This window comes from Lacerta agilis, chromosome 4 (assembly GCF_009819535.1).
Source record: "Lacerta agilis isolate rLacAgi1 chromosome 4, rLacAgi1.pri, whole genome shotgun sequence".
NCBI lineage: Eukaryota > Metazoa > Chordata > Lepidosauria > Squamata > Lacertidae > Lacerta > Lacerta agilis.
This window is the reverse complement of record NC_046315.1, coordinates 76054561-76078145: the sequence shown is the minus strand read 5'-3', so window position 1 is coordinate 76078145 and position 23585 is coordinate 76054561. Positions and strand designations below refer to the sequence as shown.

The 23585-nt window shown below is 40.7% G+C and overlaps 1 protein-coding gene across 1 annotated transcript in view; it reads right to left on the bottom strand.

Moving 5' to 3' along the window:
• Window positions 1-2920: 2920 nt before the first annotated feature.
• RASA3 (RAS p21 protein activator 3) overlaps window positions 2921-23585 on the bottom strand; it is a 129915-nt gene continuing 109250 nt past the window's right edge. The window contains 13 exon segments of the mRNA XM_033147705.1: window positions 2921-3748; window positions 4628-4811; window positions 6835-6938; window positions 8347-8555; window positions 9608-9690; window positions 10157-10263; window positions 12837-12910; window positions 14559-14636; window positions 15925-16002; window positions 17941-18047; window positions 19536-19659; window positions 20211-20285; window positions 21680-21794. Coding sequence (XP_033003596.1) covers window positions 3673-3748; window positions 4628-4811; window positions 6835-6938; window positions 8347-8555; window positions 9608-9690; window positions 10157-10263; window positions 12837-12910; window positions 14559-14636; window positions 15925-16002; window positions 17941-18047; window positions 19536-19659; window positions 20211-20285; window positions 21680-21794 — 1414 coding nt within the window. The 3' untranslated portion in view covers window positions 2921-3672.

Below are 23585 nucleotides of genomic sequence, written 5' to 3'. Positions count from 1 at the left end.
AAATGGTAGACTGAAACCATTGCCTCATCCACCAAGGCTGCTTCGCAGATTGAAAGACCACCTCACACATTCTTCTATGTTTGCTTGGTAAGTACTCCTACCAAGATTCAACCTTTGGCCACCAAGTGCCGGGAAAAGCTTTTTAACTCTATGTATCAGCTAGTGCATCTCACACATATTTGATGGCTCTAATTTGAATGAATTGTGTACCATGGCGGTACCATGGTTCTCCATATGTTGTTGGATCCCAACTCTCATCTGCTCCAGCAAGTACTGTCAATGATTGGCAGTAATGAAAGCTGCAGTTTAGCAATATCTGGAAGACTACACTCTTCCCACCTGGTGCCATCTTTGGCTATTCCAGCTATCATCACCGAGGATTTTTCTTTTTTCTTTTTTACAAAGTAACCTACATGGTCCTACTTCCACAGCTTTATAAAATCATTGCATGATCTTTCAAGGTCCAAAAGCTGATGTGAAAAGAGGATATTCCTGAAACTGGGCAATATTAAGGGAAAGAACTTTTAAACTGAAAGGGAGGTAAGCAAAAAAGGATGCAGGTTTTCCATGTGAGGACAGGCAGAGAGGCAGGATCCAAGAGGATGCATCTGACACCAATCCCTTTTAGACTGCTAGATTTGCCCAAAGCAGTAGCTACTGACTAGGCTAGCTGCTCCCTCCATCTCTGGTTTCCTCTTTACCCTCCAACACAGCTGCAATGGCCCAGCAACTTTGAGAGCCCAGTTTGTCAAACACACTGTAGTTTGCAGTGCCACCTGTCTGTGGCTGAGAAAACTGCAGCATTATTTTTTTAAAAAAATCTATTTTTATATTGCCAAAATTTAATATACTGTAGGTGCTTTTATTTAGATACTGAAGGGAGTGAGAGAGAATAAAAGATACTACTCGTGGTAAGAAGAAAACACCATATTTTCCTTTTTGTATCCAATATCACAGAAACAATGTCCCAGAACCAAAGTAGCCTCAAGTAAAAATGTGCCTTCTAATCTCAGTATGCTAATTCAAACTGGCACTGTTACCCAAAGCAGTGCAAGTCCAACCCTAATTGCTTGCAAGGAAGTCCCACTGAATTCAATGGTGCTTAACTCCTACATAAAATAGATTAAAGCTCGCAGCCTTTCCAGCTACAAATAACTTTTTTGCTGCTGTACCTTAGAAAAATGCAATAAGCACCAGCCTTTCCTTTCCAAAAAAAGACCTGGCACTATTTAGCGTATAACATATGCACGCATACACTTTTCAGAAATAAAACACTTCTTTTAATTGGCAAATAGAACACACATTGCAGGTCATTAGTATTTAATTAAAAGACTATTAAGTTACAAATACACTTTTTAAAAAAAACAAAAAAACAAGACTGGCATTCAAATGGCAGTTCACGGCACATAGTACAGTTCTTTGTCCAGCCTTCCTGTTGGCAACCGATAAAATATCAGTTCTCATAGGCTTCTAATATACTCAAATGCTAAGAAGAAGAAAATCTGTAACCACTAAAAAACAGAGGTTGTGTAAAAGTTCGTTCCTTTTTTTTCATGAGATTTGAGCATTGTGGGGCTGGATTGCCGACATTTGTTTTCTATATTTCTTTTCTGCTTCAAGTGCCTGGCGATCATTACAGACTTACTATTATGCAGAAGTATGGAATCTTCTCATCAAGCTGAAAGCTCATTAATTATGGTCCAAAAATATACCCACACCCCATAACTTCTGTTACATTACTTAGACTTTCATCAAAGCCCAGCATGCATTGAACCAGACTTTTAAGGAGGCTATGACATATAGCTAAACAGCAATATACTGTGTGTGTGCATATATCTATAGATAGATACACACTCACACAGAAACACAGGGTTGGATCAACACTGTTCATTATACTTAGGTCCACTGCAATCCATGGGACTTCAGATAATCAAGATTAATTTTTCACACTGATTTCAATGAGACCTAAGTATGACTTAGTCTGAATCCCAGTCACTACATACACACATGCACACAAGTCATCTTCATTCCTCCTCTTTGACAACATTTACTTGTTTTTTATGAGGTTCATAACTCAGTCCACTTCATCTACACGCATATTAACAAGATACACCTTTGTATCGATGCAATTTAAAACAAATAAAAAAGAAAAAATGAAACACATCTCTATTATTGAAACACTTTTGTAAAAAGTACAACTCTCGTCCCAAACAATCGAGTAGTGCTAGGAGAACATGAACTTCAGTTTCAAACATAATTCAGTCCCCAAAAAAAGCCTTTACAACTTTTTTGTTATGGACTCTGTATCTCCCCCCCCCCAACACTCTTCTCCTGCAGAGTTAAGGCAGCACTATTTCCTAATTATAACAAGCTACTCTTAAGTTACAGCTCTGTCCATCTTCAGCCTGCTTTAAAAGGAATGTTTTCCTACGTGGATAATACTTCTTTGTAGGTTGTGCAAACCATGTGGTAGACAGAATCAGAATGCAGGAGTCTAATTCTGTCGCATCCATTTCCCTGTCTGAAATGCATTGGTATTTAGTTTGCAGCAATCAGATCTCTCTGGTAAAGATATTATGAGAGAATACAGCAGTTCCTAGCTTTTTTTCCTTTCAAAATTTCCCTGAGGAAGAACCTGGTGAGGTTCAAAAACAATTTAGGGCTACCATGCTACACAGCAAGATCACTTTCAACTATTGATTTTAACTCTGCTTTCTGCAGCATGTGCGCAGTTCAAACAGAACATGTGTTCTTATAGCACATGACACAAACATTTTTTTTTGTACATCAAAATACTTTCGATATAGAAAAATTGCTGCATTGGAAATGGCCCTTAGGAACATGGAAAGAAAGAACAGGCAGTAATTCAGAAATGCAAACCAAACTTTCTAGGACCAGTCTTCCATGTATTCTTGTACTATTTACACTTTGAATTAATTTCCATTATTCTTAATGGCACCACTATATAGCAAAAATATAAATCGACAGAATGCATTGGTGGAAACGATTTTGTATCTCAAAAATATCAAAGAGTACCATTTAAATATTAGAATTTTACCTTAAAAAGCCAGCTCTTAACCAAATATTACACGGCTGATGTGAAGACCAAAATACCCTGCTTTTCAACCTGCTTGTGGGGAGACTGCACTAAAAACCAAAAGGAGCTAATCTCCGCTTAAGTTTTAAACATAGCCATAAAAAAGCAAGTGCTGCAAAGCCTTCGCTAATTGCTGTGTGGCATAGAAAAGAAAGTAGTCAGCAACCAAAAATAAGAAATTTAAAAGAATGCTCTCAACCATGTACAGGACTGTGGAAGTTGTCAATATGAAATCCACACACCTTGATCATTGAACTGATCACTAGATTCCAAGAAACCAGAGCAACATTTTTTTTAAAAGAAAAAACAGCTCAAACACAACACATACAATGAAAATTGCCCAGAAGGCAGAGTTCCTTCATCTGTTAGTTATCAGATGAATAAAGTGCATAGCGACTATTGTAACAGTTCTTGGAGAGAGATAGAGAGAGAAAAAACACTTAGCAAGCCTCAGCGAGCTCGATGTTTAAGTAGGTACATCCTGCTACTGGCTGGCTTCTCTTTGTTCATTTCGTTCTTTTCCTTTCTCTCATTTCGACCCGTCAACAGCACCGCCTTGTAAATTCCTTCAGACTTCAAATGGAATGCGCTGAGATTTCTGACTGCTGCCTGATGTAGCTCTGGAAGCTCTTGTCACCGATGGGGTGTTCCCTAGAGAAGGAGGAGAAAAGTGACAAAGGAGGAAACAGGGAGGTTTTTCTTCTGAAGCTGCAGATCTAAAGAGGGCAGACATGAAGCAAAACAACAAACCCCAAAGAAGGAAAAGTGTTTCTACCTTTCACCCTCTAGGTCATCATACTTTGGCCTTCCAAATGTCACTGAACAACAGCTCCCATTGGCCACAGCAAGCATGGCCAATGGTCAGGGATGATGGGAGTTGTAGTCCAGCAATATCGGGAGGAACAGTGGGTTCCTCACACACGCTTTAGGAAAGAGATCTGGCCTGAGTGACAGCATCATGGGAACTCATGAAAGTGAACAAGAGACATCTTTGGTTTCCAAAATTACAGGCTGCAGATCATTGTAGATGATCGAGGGGCAGGGGGCTTGGGGAGCAACCAGATAAAATGCAGGTGGCATTTTGGCAGGACCATGGAGCAAGGTGAGAACTGCAGGATACCCTGAGCCTGTGAGTAATTTTACAGGAGGGTGCTCTACTGCATAGAAAATGTTTGCAGGCAGGATGTTGAGGGCCTTTATATTTTGAGTAGGAAAGGGCAGTGGTGGGGCTGAATTGCCTAGCTTGGCACAGGAACATGGAAAGCTGCCTTGTACAAAGTCAAATCACTGCTCCATCTAGCTCTACACGGAGTGTTTAGCAACTCTTCAGGGTTTCATGGGTTTTCCAGCCCTCCCTGGAGATGGAACCTGCAGGTGAAATGTGTGCTGTACCATTTGAACTGCAACTTTCCCCAAACTGAATGACTAGCCAGGTCTGGATGTAGAACAAACCAAGCTATACGTTACCTTTGAAAAAAGCTTTCTGTGCATTATTAAAGGTCACATCCACCAAGAGCAACCCACACTTACTGGCTTCCGTATTTTGTCTTCTTGAATTTATCCCTCTTGTACTGGGCATGTTCTTGCTCTAGGGTTTTAACATTATCTACAATCTGCTTTAGTGTCTTGTAGGTCTCCTGAGGGTCATCGATAACAAAGGTTGAATACTCTTCCTGCTCTGGTCCATCATACACAGATTTACTGCCACAAGCCTCTGTCAAAAAAAGATGAAGAAAAATCCAGCTCTCATGAAGGTCAAACAGCATCACCAAGAAGCGGTAAGACACTCACCTCCCACCCCAAAGCAAACTTAAAAAAGAGCTCTGTGAGTTCAGCCCAAGGGCCCAGCATGTCTTGGAAGCTCGGTCAGAAGAGCATGAAACTCTTAATTTCAGGGTTGTGCAAAAGATTCCTGCATTGCAGAGGGCTGGAGTAGTGACCCTTGTGGGGCCTTCCAACTCTGCAATTATATATGATGTGTCTACAGTGGGCAATCTAATGCAGGGGTCGGCAAGTTTTAGCTTGCCTGGGCTGGCTCACTCCAGCGGAGATCCCTCCGTGGTCCAGATTGTGTGCGTTTCCGGCGTCTGCGCAGATGTAATTTCCGGCGCCACGGACATGAGTCCCTGCGCTGTGCTGTGCCGGTTTAGTGCAGTGCACAGGGACTCGCCAAGCAGGTGGCTTGGTTCAGGGTCAGCTCATGGGCTGGTTAAACGGCCCCCATGGGCCACTTTTAGGTTGCCTACCCCTGATCTAATGCCTCTGGGAGCTCGCAAATGGGGAATGAAGACAATAGCCTTCCACCATGTGTCCCCAGCACCTCATGTTTAAAGAGACACTACTTCTGAACTCCGAGGTTCCTTTTAGCTATCATGGTTTTTATAGCCATTGAAAGTCATATTTTCCATTAATTTGCATAATCCATGCAAACTAATGGCTACGACTACAAATGTGAATATCTGGAACAGGGAATAATTGCAGCCAATCTTTCATTTAAGATGTATTCAGGTGGAGAACTACCTTTGGGTTGAACACATTTCGGCAAAAGTCAGCAAACATACTGCTGAAATATTGTGTGTGTGTAAACCCAGATTATTCTCAAAGCGGTCTCGGGCGCTGTCGACTTTTGCATGCGTGCGTGGGGAATGAAATGCTTCATCCTGCTATCTATTGCATTGGGATGCCTTTGCGTTTTGCCTTGCTCTTTACACTTATCTATGTGTTGGGCCAAAGTAAAGAATGAGTCCTCCTGCTCCTATCACAGGCCTGTTCTGAACACTACCCTCCCATGCCTGCTGTTTGCATCAAGAAATGAGCTCCCATTGGTGACAATGGGATATTTGCTCTCAGGGTAAAGGGCAGCCACAGTAGTGTGTGGAGGGGTACGATTTGGATTGGGACTATGGTGGGGCAAATGGCTAACACACAGACACCCCGGAAGCTGTAGTCTCAATCCTGACCCAGGGTCCTCCATGGCTGCTATTAAGTAAAGGGGAAAAAATCATGCAAAGGCCAGTCATATGATTAACTTGGTCCTAAGGAGCACACAAGTGCCTGAAGCAACAGTGGTTCTTCATTGGCAAAGTGCTTTTTGTATTCAAAGCAGGGAGCTAAGGGCAAATGGATGGGCAGCTCAGAGATGGAAAGAGAGGTCACAGGTTTGCAATTACATGGGGTCGGGGGAAGTTTAAATATATCTGGCACTATTGGCTTACATCCTACAAAGTTATATTTATATTTCAGCTTAAGATATCCTGCCTCTGTCCCTGTGCTGAAGCAGAACCTGAAGTTTGGCTAAACTGCTGTTCAAAAATAGCTTTCTAGAATGCCAAAAAATGCAATGGTCATGTGATTCTTCTACCCTCCTTTTACATTCATTGAATACTCCATCTGTTCCGACACTCAGATTTCATTGATTAATGTGCAAAAAGAAGTCTTTTGAGATCTAAAAGAATTAAGAGAAGTGCGTACTACAAAGATCTATTAGCCACTTCTTTTCTTTATTTCTTTTTTATGTTAGTAAAATGCAAAACCAAGCATAGAACAAAATAATCCCAGAAAGCAGGTGTGAAATATTGAAGCAGATACCAAAAGGTTATCACTTGCTATTCTGAACAAACTACCTGCAGTGTATAGCTTAACAGCTGTAGGATTTTGTAAATAAATAACATTCTTTAAAATATAATTTTAATTTAAAATGACGTATAGACAAAGGAATGACTCATTTGTATACCCACCTTGCATTTTCTCCAGTTTAACCATATACAAATTGAAAAGGGAATAGATGCGTTCAGTTTCTCTGTCTCCATCTATGTCTAATTGGATATTTGCTGGGAGGCCCCTGCAGAATAGTTTAGAATAACACTTTAAGGATCATATGTTAAGAAACTGAGGGTTTCTACTTCTCCATTATTGTTTAAAAGGGCACCTGATTAACAGAACAGCAAGATTTAAAAACGGCACAATATGAGATAACAGAAGTATAATCAATTTTAAAGAGAAGGGGAGATATCTAATGTTAATCATTTGCAGGGCAGATCTACCGAAATCAACGGTTTATTTCAGTGGGTCTTGAGTACGGCTAATGTTGGATATTAAAGTTAAAAGTTACCGTATTTTTTGCTCCATAGGGCACACCGGACCATAGGGGCGCACCTCGTTTTTAGAGGAGGAAACAAGAATTTTTTTTCTGGTTTTCCTCCTCTAAAAGCCCTGGTTTTTTTTAGGATCAGCTAAAAGTTTTGCAGCTTTTTTTGCAAAGGGGCAAAAGCAAAGAGGAAAAGCCCCGTTTTTATGGGGTTCAACTCACATTTCTGAAAAATCTTAAGGAAAGGGAGCTGTTTCTACAGTTTCCAGACAGATAATCTAATCAGCCAGTCACATGTGGCTGGGGAAACAAACAACCTCCCTCTGCAGCACATTCAACAAAGGAGGCCTGGGCAAGGGGGCGGGGCTGAAAGGGAACCGGGACTCTTATCTCTCTACTGATCTCTTGCTGATCAGCTGCTGAGCGGGGTCCATTCAACACTCCCTTTTCTCTTTGTAAAATAAAAAGCACAATCTGCTTTTTGCCCCTGGGCATCTTATGGAGCGAAAAATACGGTATAATTCAGTTGAAGAGGCATTCCAAAACTGAACCATAAAAGTGTGGGGTATTCTTATTGCCAGAATCCTATTAAAATAACATATCATTTGCAACCAGCCAGAAGAAGGCTTAACGTCTAGAAGTATTTTCATGTCTTTTTAGCTCAGCTTGTGAATCATTAATAACGAGAGCTTAATTAACAGATGGATTAATTGGTTAAATCTGCATAAATGTGAATATGAATAATCTAGCTTTGCAAGACCTGATGATCCGCTAATGGTTGGCGCTTTGCCTGCAGGTTTTGTTTTGACTGCATGGGTTTGATGTCAGGTGGCTGACAAATCCACTCCAGCACACTTGCACTAAACCATGGTTTAGCATTCTGTCCCATTGCGGCTACTCGTCTTGCACTAAAAACCCAGCAGCACATTTTCATTCTTATTCATGTATCGCTTAGCTACAGAGATTTCTAAGTGGTGTAAACAGGCAGGGAAAACGAGGCTGAGAAAACAAGTGATTGCATTGGATGCTGACATAGATTCAGCTTCCTACCACTTAGAATCAGCTCTCTCACTCTTTTAGACGTCTGCAGGATACACATTTCATCACCAAGTTGCTTCAAAGCCAAATTTAGAACAGGAAATATATCCTAGAAAGTCCTTACCCAGTGCAGGGAGTACAGCCAGGGGTATTATCTGCTGTTGCTTTGCAGCACAGCCAGTGCCCATTAAGGTATGCAGAGGGGTGGTAGACAGTGAGGCGTTTCTTATTACACTGGCTAACTTTGGTGAGGATATCAATCCAGTCCTTGGCTTCAACACAATTATTTGCCTGGATATACAGAACTCTTTCGGGCTGAATTACTTGGAACATCTGAAAGGCAGAGAGAAGAACAACCAATGACCAACAAGAAAGTCTGCTTAAATTCTTATCTTTTACACAAAGAAACCTGAAAGGGGGACCCTATTTTAGCCAGTATGGGGTAAAAGAGTTAAGAACGTAAGCCAAGGAAATCCTTGCCCAGAGATGAAGCTCGATAGGTAGCTTTAGGCCCATCAACCTAACCTACCACACAGGTTTGTTGCAATGATAAAAAAAATGCCTGATGTTTTACAACTGTTTAGAAGAACAAGCCGATAACGGCTCACAGAAAGTCACAGTTCAGTATGCCCAGTTTATTCTCCTTTAATTACAAGCAGTTTAGGATTTAAAATGCTTGTTTATTTAAACAAATCCCCCCTTTGTACCATAGAAAACAAATTGACTACATGATTTTAAAAACAAAACACATGAAACCCAACGTTGAAAACAATATAATCTAAAAACAGTGGTAGTATAATGTAATTCATAAATCAAGCTTTTTGCAGAGGAAGCTCTACTATTCTGGTTGCCTAGTGCTCTCTCTCTCTCTCTCTCTCTCTCGAAATGTAAAAAATGTATACCCCAGCCACCCTATAAAAATATACAAAAAATGCACAAGTGTAAACATCAAACTCATAATTTATGCTTCCAGATAAAAGAGGCACTTTTATATTGGTTGTGAATTCACACATAAACTTTCGTCTCTGCACCTCCTCTGACTTGTATTATGAAATGCATGCTCTCCAAGACTAAATGATGGAATTTCACCCCCATATATGTAAGACGGGGCAATTTCAAAAACCACAATTACATAAAGTTCAGACATCATAAACTTAGTTTTTACAGAAGAGATCTACTATAAGCAAGCCAGGGTTTGTAACCATTTCATCTGAATAGGCTGTATTTTGGGATATCGTTGCTAGAGCGGGAGCAGGGCTGTTCTTGCTGTGGTCTTGTGATTCCTGACATGATTGTGTTTGAAACACCTGTTCTCTACAAGAACTGACATAAGCTGACATTAATGAAGACATGGTTCTTAAAAACAGAAAGGGGGGGTAGCTTACATTTTTCATTTTGAAGGACTCCTCCTCCAATTTTTCTACTGCCAGAATGTTTTCAATTGGAATGTTGCACAGTGGGTGGTCACCTGCAGTAGGCAAATGCAGAAAAACAGGGTCAGAGAATTGTAGGGTTGGAAGGGAACCCGAGGGTCATCTAGTCCAACCCCCCCACAGTGCAGGAATCTCAAGAAACCATGGCATATGGCCATCCAACCTCTGCTTAAAAAGAAACACTTGGTATGGAGGGGGGGGACATTGCCTTGGGCTTAGGCTTCTACAGCTTCTTTTCTGTAGTAACTGTACTGCAAGTCTGAAGTCAAGCACTGCTACTCCTGGCTTCCCCCACACTTGCCAAAACAGCCCACAACCAAGGGCAAAGGATGATGGCAGCAGAGGACACACACCAGTCCTTTGCTCAGAACTGACGCCTGACATTAATGAGCAGAGACTAACTGTAGCACTCTACCTGAACATCCACCCTCCTCTCTCCCAGATAAAGATATTAATTATATGTATTTCTCGTGTTAATGAAAATGACAGCATCTTTAATACCTTTGCTTTTCTGATAGGTAAATTCATGGTTGGTAAGTCGAAACCACCTCTTCTTGAAGTTCTTCATACCAAATCGTTTCCTACCTTGTGCCCTCTTGATCATGAACCTATTGCAAAGGAGAAGATGAGAGAATTATATATTATTTATTTATTGAATTTATATCTATATTCCCCAATAGTAATCAAGAGACTGTACCCTCAAAGACAAGGGAACACTGTGAAATATGCCACAATGAGGATGCACTGAGTAAAATAGGCTTAACCAATAGGTGCTAAGTTCAGTTTTAGGAAGGTTCCAGGCAACACTTAGTGGATCAATTTAGCAAGTCTCTCCTCTTACATAACTAAGCAACCTCATTTTGCTTGCAAGGGGTTGCATGTTTGAAAACATCAACGTTTCAAACCAGTACTTTACATGGGTAATTAAGAAACTTTTCCACATGCAAGTTGCTGGCATGGAAATTTTTTCAAAGTGATTGCAGACATTCTACAGTAGTAGAACTGCATGTACATCATAGGGTAAAATGTGTTCTTGTTTAAACTTTCAAATATTCTCCACCTTGCTTTTCTCTTTGATTCATTTTGAAAGACAGATCCAGTCACTAAAAGTAACTGCTATGTAAGCATACTCTAATACAGAATATGTAGAATTTTGTTAACCTCTATACTAGACAGAAGGGCATCACTTGTAAATAAACACCAAGTCACTAGTTGCACAGGTTGTTTTTATCTGGTAAGTTAGAAAGCTACTGGAAGGAATTTTTTATTTTATTTTGTTTCAACTTAAGAATGTAAGGGATCATGAAAATATGAATCTATGATGGTGGGGGATCATACTATATATTGAATTATTGTAATCTCCATTTCGTAACCAGTCTGAAAGCTAATTTAACTTGGGCACATAACGGTTCAAAATAAATCACAGTTTTAAGAAATCACGAAAGCCACTTTGACTGTTCTTGACGTAAACAAAAATAAGAAACTACTACTACTACTACTACTAATAATAAGCTTTTTTAAAAAGCAGGGGCGGGAAGAGGAAAGAAATGTCAAAATGTTTCAGGTAAACTCTGTATCGTCTACCAGCAAGAAAAAATCCTTATCAAAGCTTCCAGCTCAGGGTGGACTAAACTACCGAAACTCAGGTAAAACCTAAACATATGAAAACATTTCCAGACAATCCTTGAGGTAATAATGAAAGGCAATATTGACACATTCCGCCTTCATTGTAGTGTCATATGGACTTGGTACCCAAATACAGCGGTCCTGAAGACGACAGCAGCAGATTCTGATGGGAAGTACAGTGGTACTTCAGGTTACATATCCTTCAGGTTACAGACTCCGCTAACCCAGAAATAACGCTTCGGGTTAAGAACTTTGCTTCAGGATAAGAACAGAAATCGTGCTCTGGCGGCGCAGCAGCAGCGGGAGGTCCCATTAGCTAAAGTGGTGCTTCAGGTTAAGAACAGTTTCAGGTTAAGAACGGACCTCCGGAACGAATTAAGTACGTAACCAGAGGTACCACTGTAGCAAAGAGGGGCCCTATCATAGCTAAGTCAGGCTGAAGAACCTCAGCAAAGCCCCACTGCTCCTCTGACTCATGAGGAGACACCTCTCCGAACGCCGTACATGATTCCCCTTTGGGCTCCGGGGGGGAGGGGTCTCCTTGTGAGCCAGAGGTGCAGCAGGGCTTTGCTGAGGCTGGTCAGGTCTTTCCACCCACTTCTGGGGGCCAACTGAGCATAGCTGTCAACCTTTTCCCTTTTTTACAGGAAATTCCCTTATTATAGCATTGGGAAACAGCAGGGAGGGTTGACAGCTATGCAACTGAGAGATGCCGGAACTGAAAAATCGCCCCGATTCTGATGCATTTTTAAGAACGAATGCTAAATGCCCTTTGATGAGGCACCTTCCTGCTTGTTCAGTAGGTACTGATGCAGCATAGAGAAGAAAAAATCCCCATCTGATTTTTCAGTCACCCTGCATGGATATCCTATTGCCCCCCCCCCCCCAATTGAACATGCTCTCATGATATGAAGGGAGAGTATGCCATTGGCAGGTAGCTGTGGCTAAATACCAACTGCCTTCACCATCTTACCTGCATGAACTATTATCATCAACTTTCTTTACTGTTAGTTTAAGAGTCCTTAACACAGCAGGCCAAGCAAGGAGAGACAGAAAAAAATCAGACAGAAGCAAAAGAAAGATGTAGAAATTTCACATTTAAGAGTTAGGAGGGGACGATTAGGAAAATCATACAAACTTATTTTTAAAAAGCAAAAGAAAGATGAACACAAGTAACTAAAAGACAAAAAATAACTTTTAGGGGGCAAACAAGATGCAGGAACATTATTCAAATTATGTTCAGAATTAGGCAGCTTTCTATCATGTACAATTTTTTAGCTTTTAGGTAACTCACAAAATATTTCTGGTGTAAACAAATTTGCTTGTATTTTCAGTTACTATCATATCCTCTAAGGTACTTCCATCCCTAACAATTTGGTAGCATCTCCAATTTTGACAAAATGAAATTTCCCTTTGCTTAATGAATATATACTAGAGACAGCACTACCAAAAAAAAGGAACTATGTTCCACCCCAAACAGATGCTGAACTATTTATTAATTGAATTTGCTCCAGGTTTTGTTTTGTTTTGTTTTTAAAGCCTGATGCATACTCACCCTTCTTTAAGTAGTATCGCCTGCTCTATACTTTTGTGGTCTCTTCTTCCAGAGGATGAAATTAAATCTAAGAACTTGGATGAGAAAATATATATATGAAATAAGGATTTAGTACTGATACCAGTTGGCAGAGCTGATTTTAAAAAAAGCACAAATGGAAATGCCTGAACTTCACAAGGTTAATTATTTGACATTTAATGAGAAGAAAAATAATGTTAAAAAAGCTTTATATGCAAGCAAATCAAAGATCCATTTCCAAATTAAATGCGATTAGAGCCTTACGCTGAATCATATTGTAGGCCTTCACATCAGATATATAACTCAGCCCTTCGGCTCTGCCAACATTTACAGAAACAGATATGTGTACCAACAGATGTAACTCCTCTTCCCCTGACCTCACACTGAGACTTCCTTCAGACATTCTCATAGGTCATAGCAAGCTGCTTTGCTGGTCCTTCTAACTCAATATTGTCTGCTCTGTATATCACACCTCTCACAGCTGTTTGGTGGGCTTGGGGGGGGCGTGATTGCCAGCATGGGATGAGAGGTGGTAGTGGTGGCTCGGTAACCAAAGGAAGGTCTGCAATGGTGTTGTGCAGCCTGCATGTTACCCATATGTGATCTAAAGGCTTAATGAGTACAAGTGGAAGTCAGTATTACTCCTATTTTTATTTCCATTTTTTCCTCTTATTTTTGTTTATGGTTTTGTTTGTTTGGTATTTCCCACCCCCTCTTTTTTTGTTCTTTCCTCTCCCCCTTTTTTCTTTTATTTTCTTCTCTCCCCCCTTTTTTATTCTTTCTTTTTTTCTCTTTGTGCTACTAAGAAGGAACTGAGATGAAGAAATTATGAATTTTTTTGAATATGAAGAAGAGGTAATGTATAATTGTATAAGCGATTAAGTATTGTCAATTTGTGATTCTTTTCTTTCTTTTTCCCCTTTTTATACTTCTGTGTATGTGTGTGAAGAGCATCAATAAACATTTTCAATATTAAAAAAATAAAAAAGGCTTGCTGCCTGAATGAGTTGCTGATCAATTATGAAGGGGAGATATATACCTTTATATCATGGGTAGGGTGCAGGATTTTTGTTGTGCTGACCTTAATTTCTAGGTCACCAAATGGTGTATCTACAGATGATCTCTCCAGTCGTCTGCACTCTGCAACCTTCCCAGGTGCCTGCACTTCAAAGTCGCCATGAAGTAACTCCTCCCATGTTGTTGTTTTTAAAAAATATTGGAAAGTGAGGGCAGCCAGGGAGGCTGCAGATTGCTGGAAAAATGTTTACAGGAAAGAAAAACACCCACCCAACCATACCACACTTGGCCACCTTGCAATGACAAGTGAAACTCAAAACCCCACACCCACCAGCAATCCAAAGAAATTCTAGAACACCCTGAGAAGGGGATATAAAAATGAAGCTTTTTTCATGCCTGCAGAAAACTTTTGAGAAACTAGAGGGCAGATTTTGGTATGGCACTAATAATTACACCACAATATCTGTTCCACATAGCTTGCGGTAACCCTTAAGAGGCCTATGGATGGAGGCAAAACCTCAAATCTGTGTCCTAAAGCACAATCATGGATATAGTTCTCATGTTTTTCAACCTCTTCATTTTTAGCTGATTCTTCAGGATATAGATATGTAACTAATTAAGTATTTATTCAACTGGCAAATGTTATTAAGCCTACAAAGTATGCAAGAGTTTGTTGATAATACTTACATTTTTTACTGCATCTGCATATTTCTGCTCATTGAAGTAGTCATAAAATGTAGCCATATATGATTCCTTGAAACTGGCCTGAAATACAAACTACCATCAGGTTTTTATCTTGAAATATGACAATTTACACAGAAGTTCAAAACACCAAAGTCAGCAAAAGGCTTAAGACTTATTCATTCATAGACATATGTCTTTTTTCCTTATACTATAGACTTTTTTCTTTTTTTGCAGAGGCACATGCCAAGCTCACAAATCAAGACATTTCCTTTTAAATTTTGGATATAATCCAAACTCTGTTTACTCAGATTAGCCATTCATTCTAAACTGGCAATCGGGGCTGGGTAGAGAAGGCAAAAGATGCAGTCCACAAGCGATTTAATCGCCAAACTCAGGACCAATTCACATGAACTTTGTATGTGCACTAGTACCTATATGAGACTGTATGAACTCAATGTGTACTCATTTTAAGAACACTCTCAGTGTGGCATCACCTCCACTTTGAAACTACCTATTAACATCAGGCAGGTCCCTTCACTCTGCTGTTTTCAGAGCCTGCTTAGAACATTTTCATTTAGGCAAGCCTATCCCGATATGTAGAATGCTGGTAGGTTTTCCAAACCCATTTTGCTTCCTGTTGACTTTAATTATCAATAGATTGTTGTTATATACCTGTTTTTAACGGTCTTTTATTGATAATTTTAATTTTAATTTTTAGGGTGTTTTTTTGTTGCAAACTGCTTGGAGGTTTTTATTACAATCATTGGGTATATAAGTATTGCAAAATAAACAAATGTAGGCAGGAACCACTTTTTTCTGGCCTGGGTTGCTGTTTTCTCTTGCCAATTGCGATTTTTTTTTGTAGGGCTTCACCACAAAAGGGTGTACCAGCTCCTTACATGATGTGTATAGTAGAAGCAAACTTCAACGGCAAGGGGGGGAAATGGCTGGCCGTGTTGTGCAGTCACATGAAGCAGTTCTCAGAAGTTTATTTCACCACCCCAGGGAACTGTTAGATACCTGAACACATATCCTAGTGTATTTCCCTCCTTGGTCTAGGAACATTAGAGCTCATATTCATGTGACAACCAACTAAAGAGGGAAGGCTGGATGATGTGGATACAGGAGGTGGAACAGGCATTCCCTAGAAGTGCCTGGCACATTGCCCACACATGTGCAGAGAGGAGAGGACATAGGTTTGTATCATTCCCTTGTGAGGATCTGTCTCCACAAGGATGCTGTGCCCTCGCAGAGAAGGGCTGTGCTCCTAGTGTTTCATCATCATATCAATTGAACACACATTTAAAAGGTGGGTGGGAATGCCCAAGAACCCAGAAAAGGGAGGGGGGAAAGAATGCAAAATTCTTACAGACTTAGATTTCGATAAGCTGCCTAATGTTTGTATGGTCTTGGAAATGAGCGTCAGAGTTCTTGAGGTTTGTGGATCCTGAAAAGGAAAAGGAGAAAACGATTGTATTATAGTTAAAGAGCGCAGGAGACCACAAATGCTGCACCAAACTTCCATGCTTGTTTGTGTTATACACATAGAATAAAGCACTCCCCTGCCCTGGAGCACAAGAGAAATGAAGCTGGAAGAGACAGGAAGGGCTGAAGTTCAACCTCTTGCAGTGGGAAGGTCCTCCAGCCTCCTCACCTAATTTGCAAGTGCATGCTGAATACTTTCGATAAATTCCTGATCTCTCTGTGGGAATTCTAAGGGTTCCTCCACTCCTTCAGAACCTCTTATTTATTCGTTTCAAAAGCACTTTCTGAAGGAACAAACATGGGAATGAAATTATTAGGCTCTCAACAGAAGCCTTAAGGTGCTTTAAACATAGCAAAAGATCTACTTAACTACATTTTATTTCATATCAGTAGGTATTAAAACTTGTTTTAGAAGCTGTTTGGGAACTCATAGAAACATAAAACCTATAGGCGGGGTTCACCTATAACCGGTGTAAAGCAGTTTCCAGCCCACCATCTGAAAGGTGGGCTCAGCTTGGTTTCACGTAAAGGCAATTGTTATCTAGCAAGATCTCTTTGATTTATTGTGAGAGCAGAACTGGTCTAGCAGCATGTCACAAATATGATTGCCAGTGCAGTTATTACTCGTTTAAAAAAGAAAAAGGAATAATTGTCATTTTCTTAGGAATGGTATCATTCTACAGCATCTTCAAAAACAGAGGGATGATTCTGATAGTGCCCTAGGAGTCCTGACCACAGAACTGTCTTTGATTTAGCAGAGGCATCTGCTAATGGAAGGGGAGGTGGCGGGAATTTTAACTGCTTTACCCACTTCCCAAACTAACGAGTTCCCTAACCCCCTGGAGAAGATTTTCAGGGGCTGCAAAAATCTCCACTCCTCTTCTGTTCCAAAGAATGGAAGGACTCCTCCCATTTGAGGAACGGCATCACTGGATGCAACCCAGAATTCTTATAATGCTCTGTGCCATCCACTAACTTGGTGTTTCATAGTTCAGAGCCACAACTATGGAAACAAATCATACACTGTCAGATTGGCCATTAATGCTCTTGAACTATTGCAAGGAGAAGGAGTTTCAAAGAGACAGAATCTTCCTTGCAACTGGTTGAGGTTTTAAGGCCCTGCAGTCAAATCATCTTGTCTCTGTGCACCTTGTGACATGTCCAAAATGAAAAGGATTCATAATAATAATAATAATAATAATAATAATAATAATAATAATAATAATAATATTTATTATTTGTACCCCGCCCATCTGGCTGGATTTCCCCAGCCACTCTGGACGGCTTCCAACAAAAATCAGATACAAAAATATTACACATTAAAAACTTCCCTGAAAAGGGCTGCCTTCAGGTATTTTCTGAATGTCAGGTAGTTATTTATCTCCTTGACCTGTGATGGGAGGGCGTTCCACAGGGCGGGCGCCACTACCGAGAAGGCCCTCTGCCTGGTTCCCTGTAGCTTTGCTTCTCGCAGTGAGGGAACCGCCAGAAGGCCCTCGGTGCTGGATCTCAGTGTCCGGGCTGAATGATGGGGGTGGAGACGCTCCTTCAGGTATACAGGACCGAGGCCGTTTAGGGCTTTAAAGGTCAGCACCAACCCTTTGAATTGTGCTTGGAAACGTACTGGGAACCAATGTAGATCTCTCAGGACCGGTGTTATGTGGTCCCGGCGGCCACTCCCAGTCACCAGTCTAGCTGCCGCATTCTGGATTAATTGCAGTTTCCGGGTCACCTTCAAAGGTAGCCCCACGTAGAGCGCATTGCAGTAGACTGTTGTGTATACCTAACCAGGCACAACTTTTATCCTTATTTACTCAAGAGGCAGACTGGAGAAATATTACCAACAGTGGAAAGTAAGGCACAGGGCTTCCAGCAGAAGACAGCAAGATGCAACACTTACCGGGTGATGAGGTGTAAGATGAAAGAGATTTGGAGAAAGAATCGCAGGTGCAAAGAATCTCAGAAAAATGAAGCTGCTTACTGCTGTATACCTAACATCTGGATCATCTGCAATTTTAAAAACAGAACACAAACCCATTGCAATTCCATTCTTAAAAAGCTTTAGATAAAGTCACAAAGAGTGAGTAAAGATGCCTGGGTGCCAGGATGACACCTGACATCTCTGCCATCTGAAGGTGCATGCCAGGGTATCCTTGGATCTTGACTGTTTTCTCCACCCCCACCCCCATAATTTTAATTAAATTTTCTGTTTTACATTTTAGAATATTCATTTAAACAACTTTAAAATATCAATGACTTCCCATCTTCTCTTCCATGGTTCATTTTGCATAGCACAAATCCCTGCATATTTTACATAAACCATTCAGCATTCCATCACATCCATCAAAACTTATTTACACTGTTGAATTCATCTTAATGCTGCCAACATTTTCAAGTATACACAATTTCCCCCCCGTATAATCAATAAATGTTTTCCAATCTTCTTTAAATGTATGTTCTTCTTGTTCTCTTCTATATGTTAGGTCTGCAAGCTGCGCATATTCCATCAGTTTACGTTTCCATTCTTCTTTAGTTGGGACCTCACTTGTTTTCCATTTTTGGGCTAACAGAAAACAGGCCACAGTAGTGGCATACATAAATAACCTTTTTTGACACGTGGGAAGGAACCTGACTGTTTTCACACACTAGCAACACATCCTGTAGAATTCTATCCATTACATTTTATCTGCACAATCTGAATGAATTTCAGGAACCAAAAAGCCGTACGACTTTTGAGCCACCTAGCCCCCAAATGGCAACTAGGCATTCTGTTTTGGCGACTAGCTTATTTATCAGTTTCTAACACTGGTCAAGCAACATGTTACATTTAATGTGCTGCATTCAGGCTCTTGTTTTTCTGTAATTACCTACAGGCTTGGAGAGGGGGTGATTGTTACTGGGACAGCAGCTACAAGCGCAGCTATAAGGCTGACTTTTTTTTTTTTTTTTAAAGTCCCCAATGGAAACTCTTTTGCTTAGCTTCACAGCTGTGTATGAGAAGGGGGGGCGCTGTGGAAGGGGCTGCGGCTGGGGAGGGCAGGGATAAACTTCCACAACACATGCTCTGCAGTCTCGAGAACAAGCCCCCTCCCTACACACATGTAATCAATTTAAGAAAAACCAGAGAAATGGCTGCATGCTACACCTTGAGAGCAATGTGTAGTTTGGCCCTCAGTCCATGGCTAGGGGTGGAACTTAAGTGACCCGAGTTAACTCAGCAACTTATACTGTTCTTAAGGTGAAAATGAAGGAAACCACTGGGTTGGCGGGCTGGAATAACTCGGAGGAAGAGCCAGACTTCTTCAAGAACTGGAGCCCGACTTCTTCACAACAGAGACCCACACCGTGTGCAGCACGTCCTATTCAGGATATTAGCAGCACACAATCACTGCACATACATTAGGAGTGTGTAGTGTTCTGGCTAGTGCAACTGTGATAATCACCTTAACATTCTTTTTGGAGATTTTACAATTTTAACTTTACACAGGAACATACCTTGAAAGCGTATGGCAGCAGACTCCCTCAGTGAAAAAAAGATATCACACATCACTGTAGGACAACGGACCCCAGATTTTGTAATGACCGTGAAAATCCGGTCTACATATTGCCTAAGATTTTCCTAGGAGGGGGAAAAATAATAATAAGCGATAAAACAACCGTGCAAGCACCTCTAACCTAAGATCACATATTATGGGATACCCACAAATAAGGTGCTTGCATGAAGGAAGCCCAAATATAACTGACATGTGAAATGATCCTACATGTGTGTGGAGGGAATTCTTTGTTTCGCTGTGTACACAACCCACTTTTCATGTTCGGAATTGCAACTTTCCAGTGTGAATCAGTGCAGTGAAATACCCACATAGATATCATCTGACATTATCATCAGCATGTTATTTTGTTTTATATATGGACATGTTAACATGTGAAACAGTTCTTGTTGTAATTATATGGCAATATTCGCCAGAAAACCTCTGGAAACTGTTACAGATATATCATACAGCCCAGTATTGTATAGAAGAGTAGCACATTTACTCACTGCCACTTAACCCAGCTGCAAAAGATGGCCTGTACAGCACCTAGCACACAACAGATGCTAAATGCATATCAGACAGTAGTAAGTGAATGAACTGGAAACCTGGGCTTTCATCTACAAAATGAACTGCATACCCGGTTATTTTCCAAATTCTCAGCATCTTTCAACTTCACAGGATCAATTTCACAAGATTTATGAACTTGGCAAATCTAGAATAAATTGAAATAATTTTTGTTTTGTTTTTACAGCATAGGATTAATTTTTTTCTTAGCTCCCCTGAAGATAAATTTTCTCTATTTAAAACAAAACTTTTTTGTTTTCCCAAATCAGGAACAAGCCCCAGTCAAGTGACTTTCTGTCTTTTCCTTATGTTTTTACATGTGGCTTAGTAATTCAACATCCCTGACACTAACCATGGCTGCCTCGTCAAGAAAATTTAACAAACATACTTCAAACCCTGGTTTAAAATACTGGTTAAGATGGGAAGTCCTCCACTGAACATGGTTAGTGACATTACAGATAAACACTGTTATATGTAATTAGTGTTGACATTACAACACTAAGAGCACACACCTATACACATCTACACACAATTAAGCCCCACTGAGTAAATGTGTATAGCTTTATTTTGGTTAGAGCAGATGAAGGAAGGTGGGGGAATTCAAGTGGGAGGGAGGAGGGGCTGGCTACCAATTTATAAATCATGGTTTCCAAGGAGCCAGCTAATTCTAATATACAGTCATGCCTCAGATTACGATAGCTGTGGGTTGCGCTTTTTCAGGTTCCGAACGCAGCCAACCTGGAAGTGTTTACTTCCGGGTTTCGTTGTGCCCGCACACACAGAAGCATTCTGCACATGCGCAGAAGCGCGATATCGCACTTTGACGCATGCGCGATATCACCGCTCAAGTTGCGGACTTTTCGGGGTGCAAACGGCACCCCGGAACAGATCATGTCCGCAACCCGAGGTACCACTGTAATTATCTGCACTGAACTTCAGTTAAAATTTAATTTCTCGCTAAAAAGGAGATAACACCAAGTAAGCATTTAAGAAAACAGTATTTTCCAATCTCCCCTTTTGTTTATGAAGAACAATGTAGCAAAACTATTTTTAAGGTGGGGGTGGGGCGGGACACGACTTCTTGGCAAGTTGTGGCATTTGCAGCTCAGTTAGGAAAGTGCTGAATCAATTAAAGGAAATTTGTGGTCTGTTTATTTGTAACATTAGGAGGACAGGCCAACTGTGTGGCAGAGATAATGAAACACTGCCAGAGTGTCAAGCAAGAACATGTGCACCCTCTAAAAATAAGCACAAATTCAAATGAGTTGCTTCTTTTTTATACACATTACATACTACCTATCCAGAATCAAAATGCTTTGCTTTTGTAATGCAAGGCTTGCATCTGAGGGGCACTGCGGAACATCAATTGCATATAAAACCATGGTATTCAGGTGTTGTGACTGACTCACTAGATAGGCAACTACCACATGTGTCTGTCATAACCTCCCAAAACTTAGGCATAAGCCCCGTGGAACAATGACAAGAAATACCATGTGCATGCGTCCCTTAAAGACTGTACATGGTTTTTGAACGTGCTCTTACCTCATCAATAATTGGCTTCAGGGTTACTTGAAGGTAATGCATCCCTGCCAGTTTCATGGTTTCATCAATGCACTTGGAAGTTAATGAGTTTCCTCTGAAAATGGTGTTTGGGTCTCTGAAAGCAAACATTTAGCCTTCTTTTGATAAACCACCAACATGATGAAATAAAAGAAGCAGTTGGAGCAGATGAATGCACATAAACCATCTTCTCTGAATGAGACCAGAGACGGGGTGGGGAAAATTTGTGGTTGGGTTCCAACTCACACCAGCCCAATTTATGGTCAGGAATGATGGGATCTGCAGTCGGCAATATCTAGACAGCCATGGGTTTCTCATTCCTGACCTAAGATGTGCATAAGAAAATTGCTATCCGCTGCCTTAGGAGTTCATTACAAGTAGAGACTAATGGCAGCCATCGACTTCAGCATGCAACAAAGGAAGTAAAGTAGTAGGCATTTGCAATCCACTTCTTGCTCCTAGGAAGCTCATGCAATGGCTCCCAAATGAGGTGATTTAATAGTTTTCCTTTATGAGTCTTAAAAACAACAGGGAAACTGGTTTGCACACCTGCCAGCTTTAAGCAAGCATGCACCCACTGGAGGTTTTTAAGCAGAGGTTGGATGGCCGTCTGCCATGGATGCTTTAGTTGAGATTCCTGCACTAGATGACTCTTGGGGTCCCTTTCAACTCTATGATTCTATGTTTTCTCTTCTATTCCAGTTCTATTCTGGGCAATGGGATTAGAGGGGAAAGGTGGAAAGAAAGTAAAGAGCAGCTATCTGACGGTTAAGCCTGCACAACAAAACAAGCATCCTTTTCAAAAAAGTAAATGAAGGAAGAAGCTCCCTCTCGGAGAGGGAGATGGTTGGGTAACTAGCTGTAAGACAAATAAATGCACAGCTCAGTAGCAGCCCTGATGGAGCACAGTAATCAGCCATACTGCCTTGTGACTGTCATAGTTATCCATCACATCTGCACCCTCTTCCTTCTCCAAGGTTATCTCATTTGATTCCTAACACTAATCATGTAAATCAGTTTACCAAGGCTACCAGGCAGGTTTCATGGAAGAGTGGGGATATTAATCCAGCTCTCCCCAGTCCTAATCCAAGGCTAGCCACTCCACCTACCATACCAGGTCTAGGGTGCATAAAGATTTGTGTATGGAATTTGTTCACAGGAATAGGGACATCGGGAAAACCTCAGACGGGACTAAGACGTGCAGGTGAAACTTGAAAAATTAGAATATTGTGGAAAAGTCCATTTATGTAAGCAATTGTTTTCATTAGCTACTGGAGTTTAATATATGAGATAGACTCATGACATGCAAAGCGTGATATGTCAAGCCTTTGCTTGTTATAATTGTGATGATTATGGCGTACAGCTGATGAAAACCCCAAAGCTGAAATTGTTAATTTGGGGTTCTCATCAGCTGTACGCCATAATCATCACAATTATAACAAATAAAGGCTTGACATATCTCGCTTTGCATGTCATGAGTCCATCTCATATATTAGTTTCACCTTTTAAGTTGAATTACTGAAAGAAATATTTTAATTTTTTTAGTTTCACCTGTACTGTACTGCTGTGCTTTCAGTCTTGTGTTACCCTCACACTTTGTATTGGGAAGAAATCAACACGTAAGATAGTGGTATGGGGCAGCTCAGTTCATAAACCAGAGAAACCTGGTTTTAAAATTTCTGCATTTTAAGAGAGCTCTGTGTTCTTCAACCTGACAAATCATATTCTCCAAAATTATAGAGCAGTTGGGTTTTTTGTGGAGGGGGATTTATAAGTAGGAACTAGTGTTGACAGATAGGAAAGGAAGGAGTGTTGAATTGGCAAGTGGAGGGCAGATTGGATAATACCTAAGTAATGGAAACATAATGTAGGAAAAGCATACATAGGG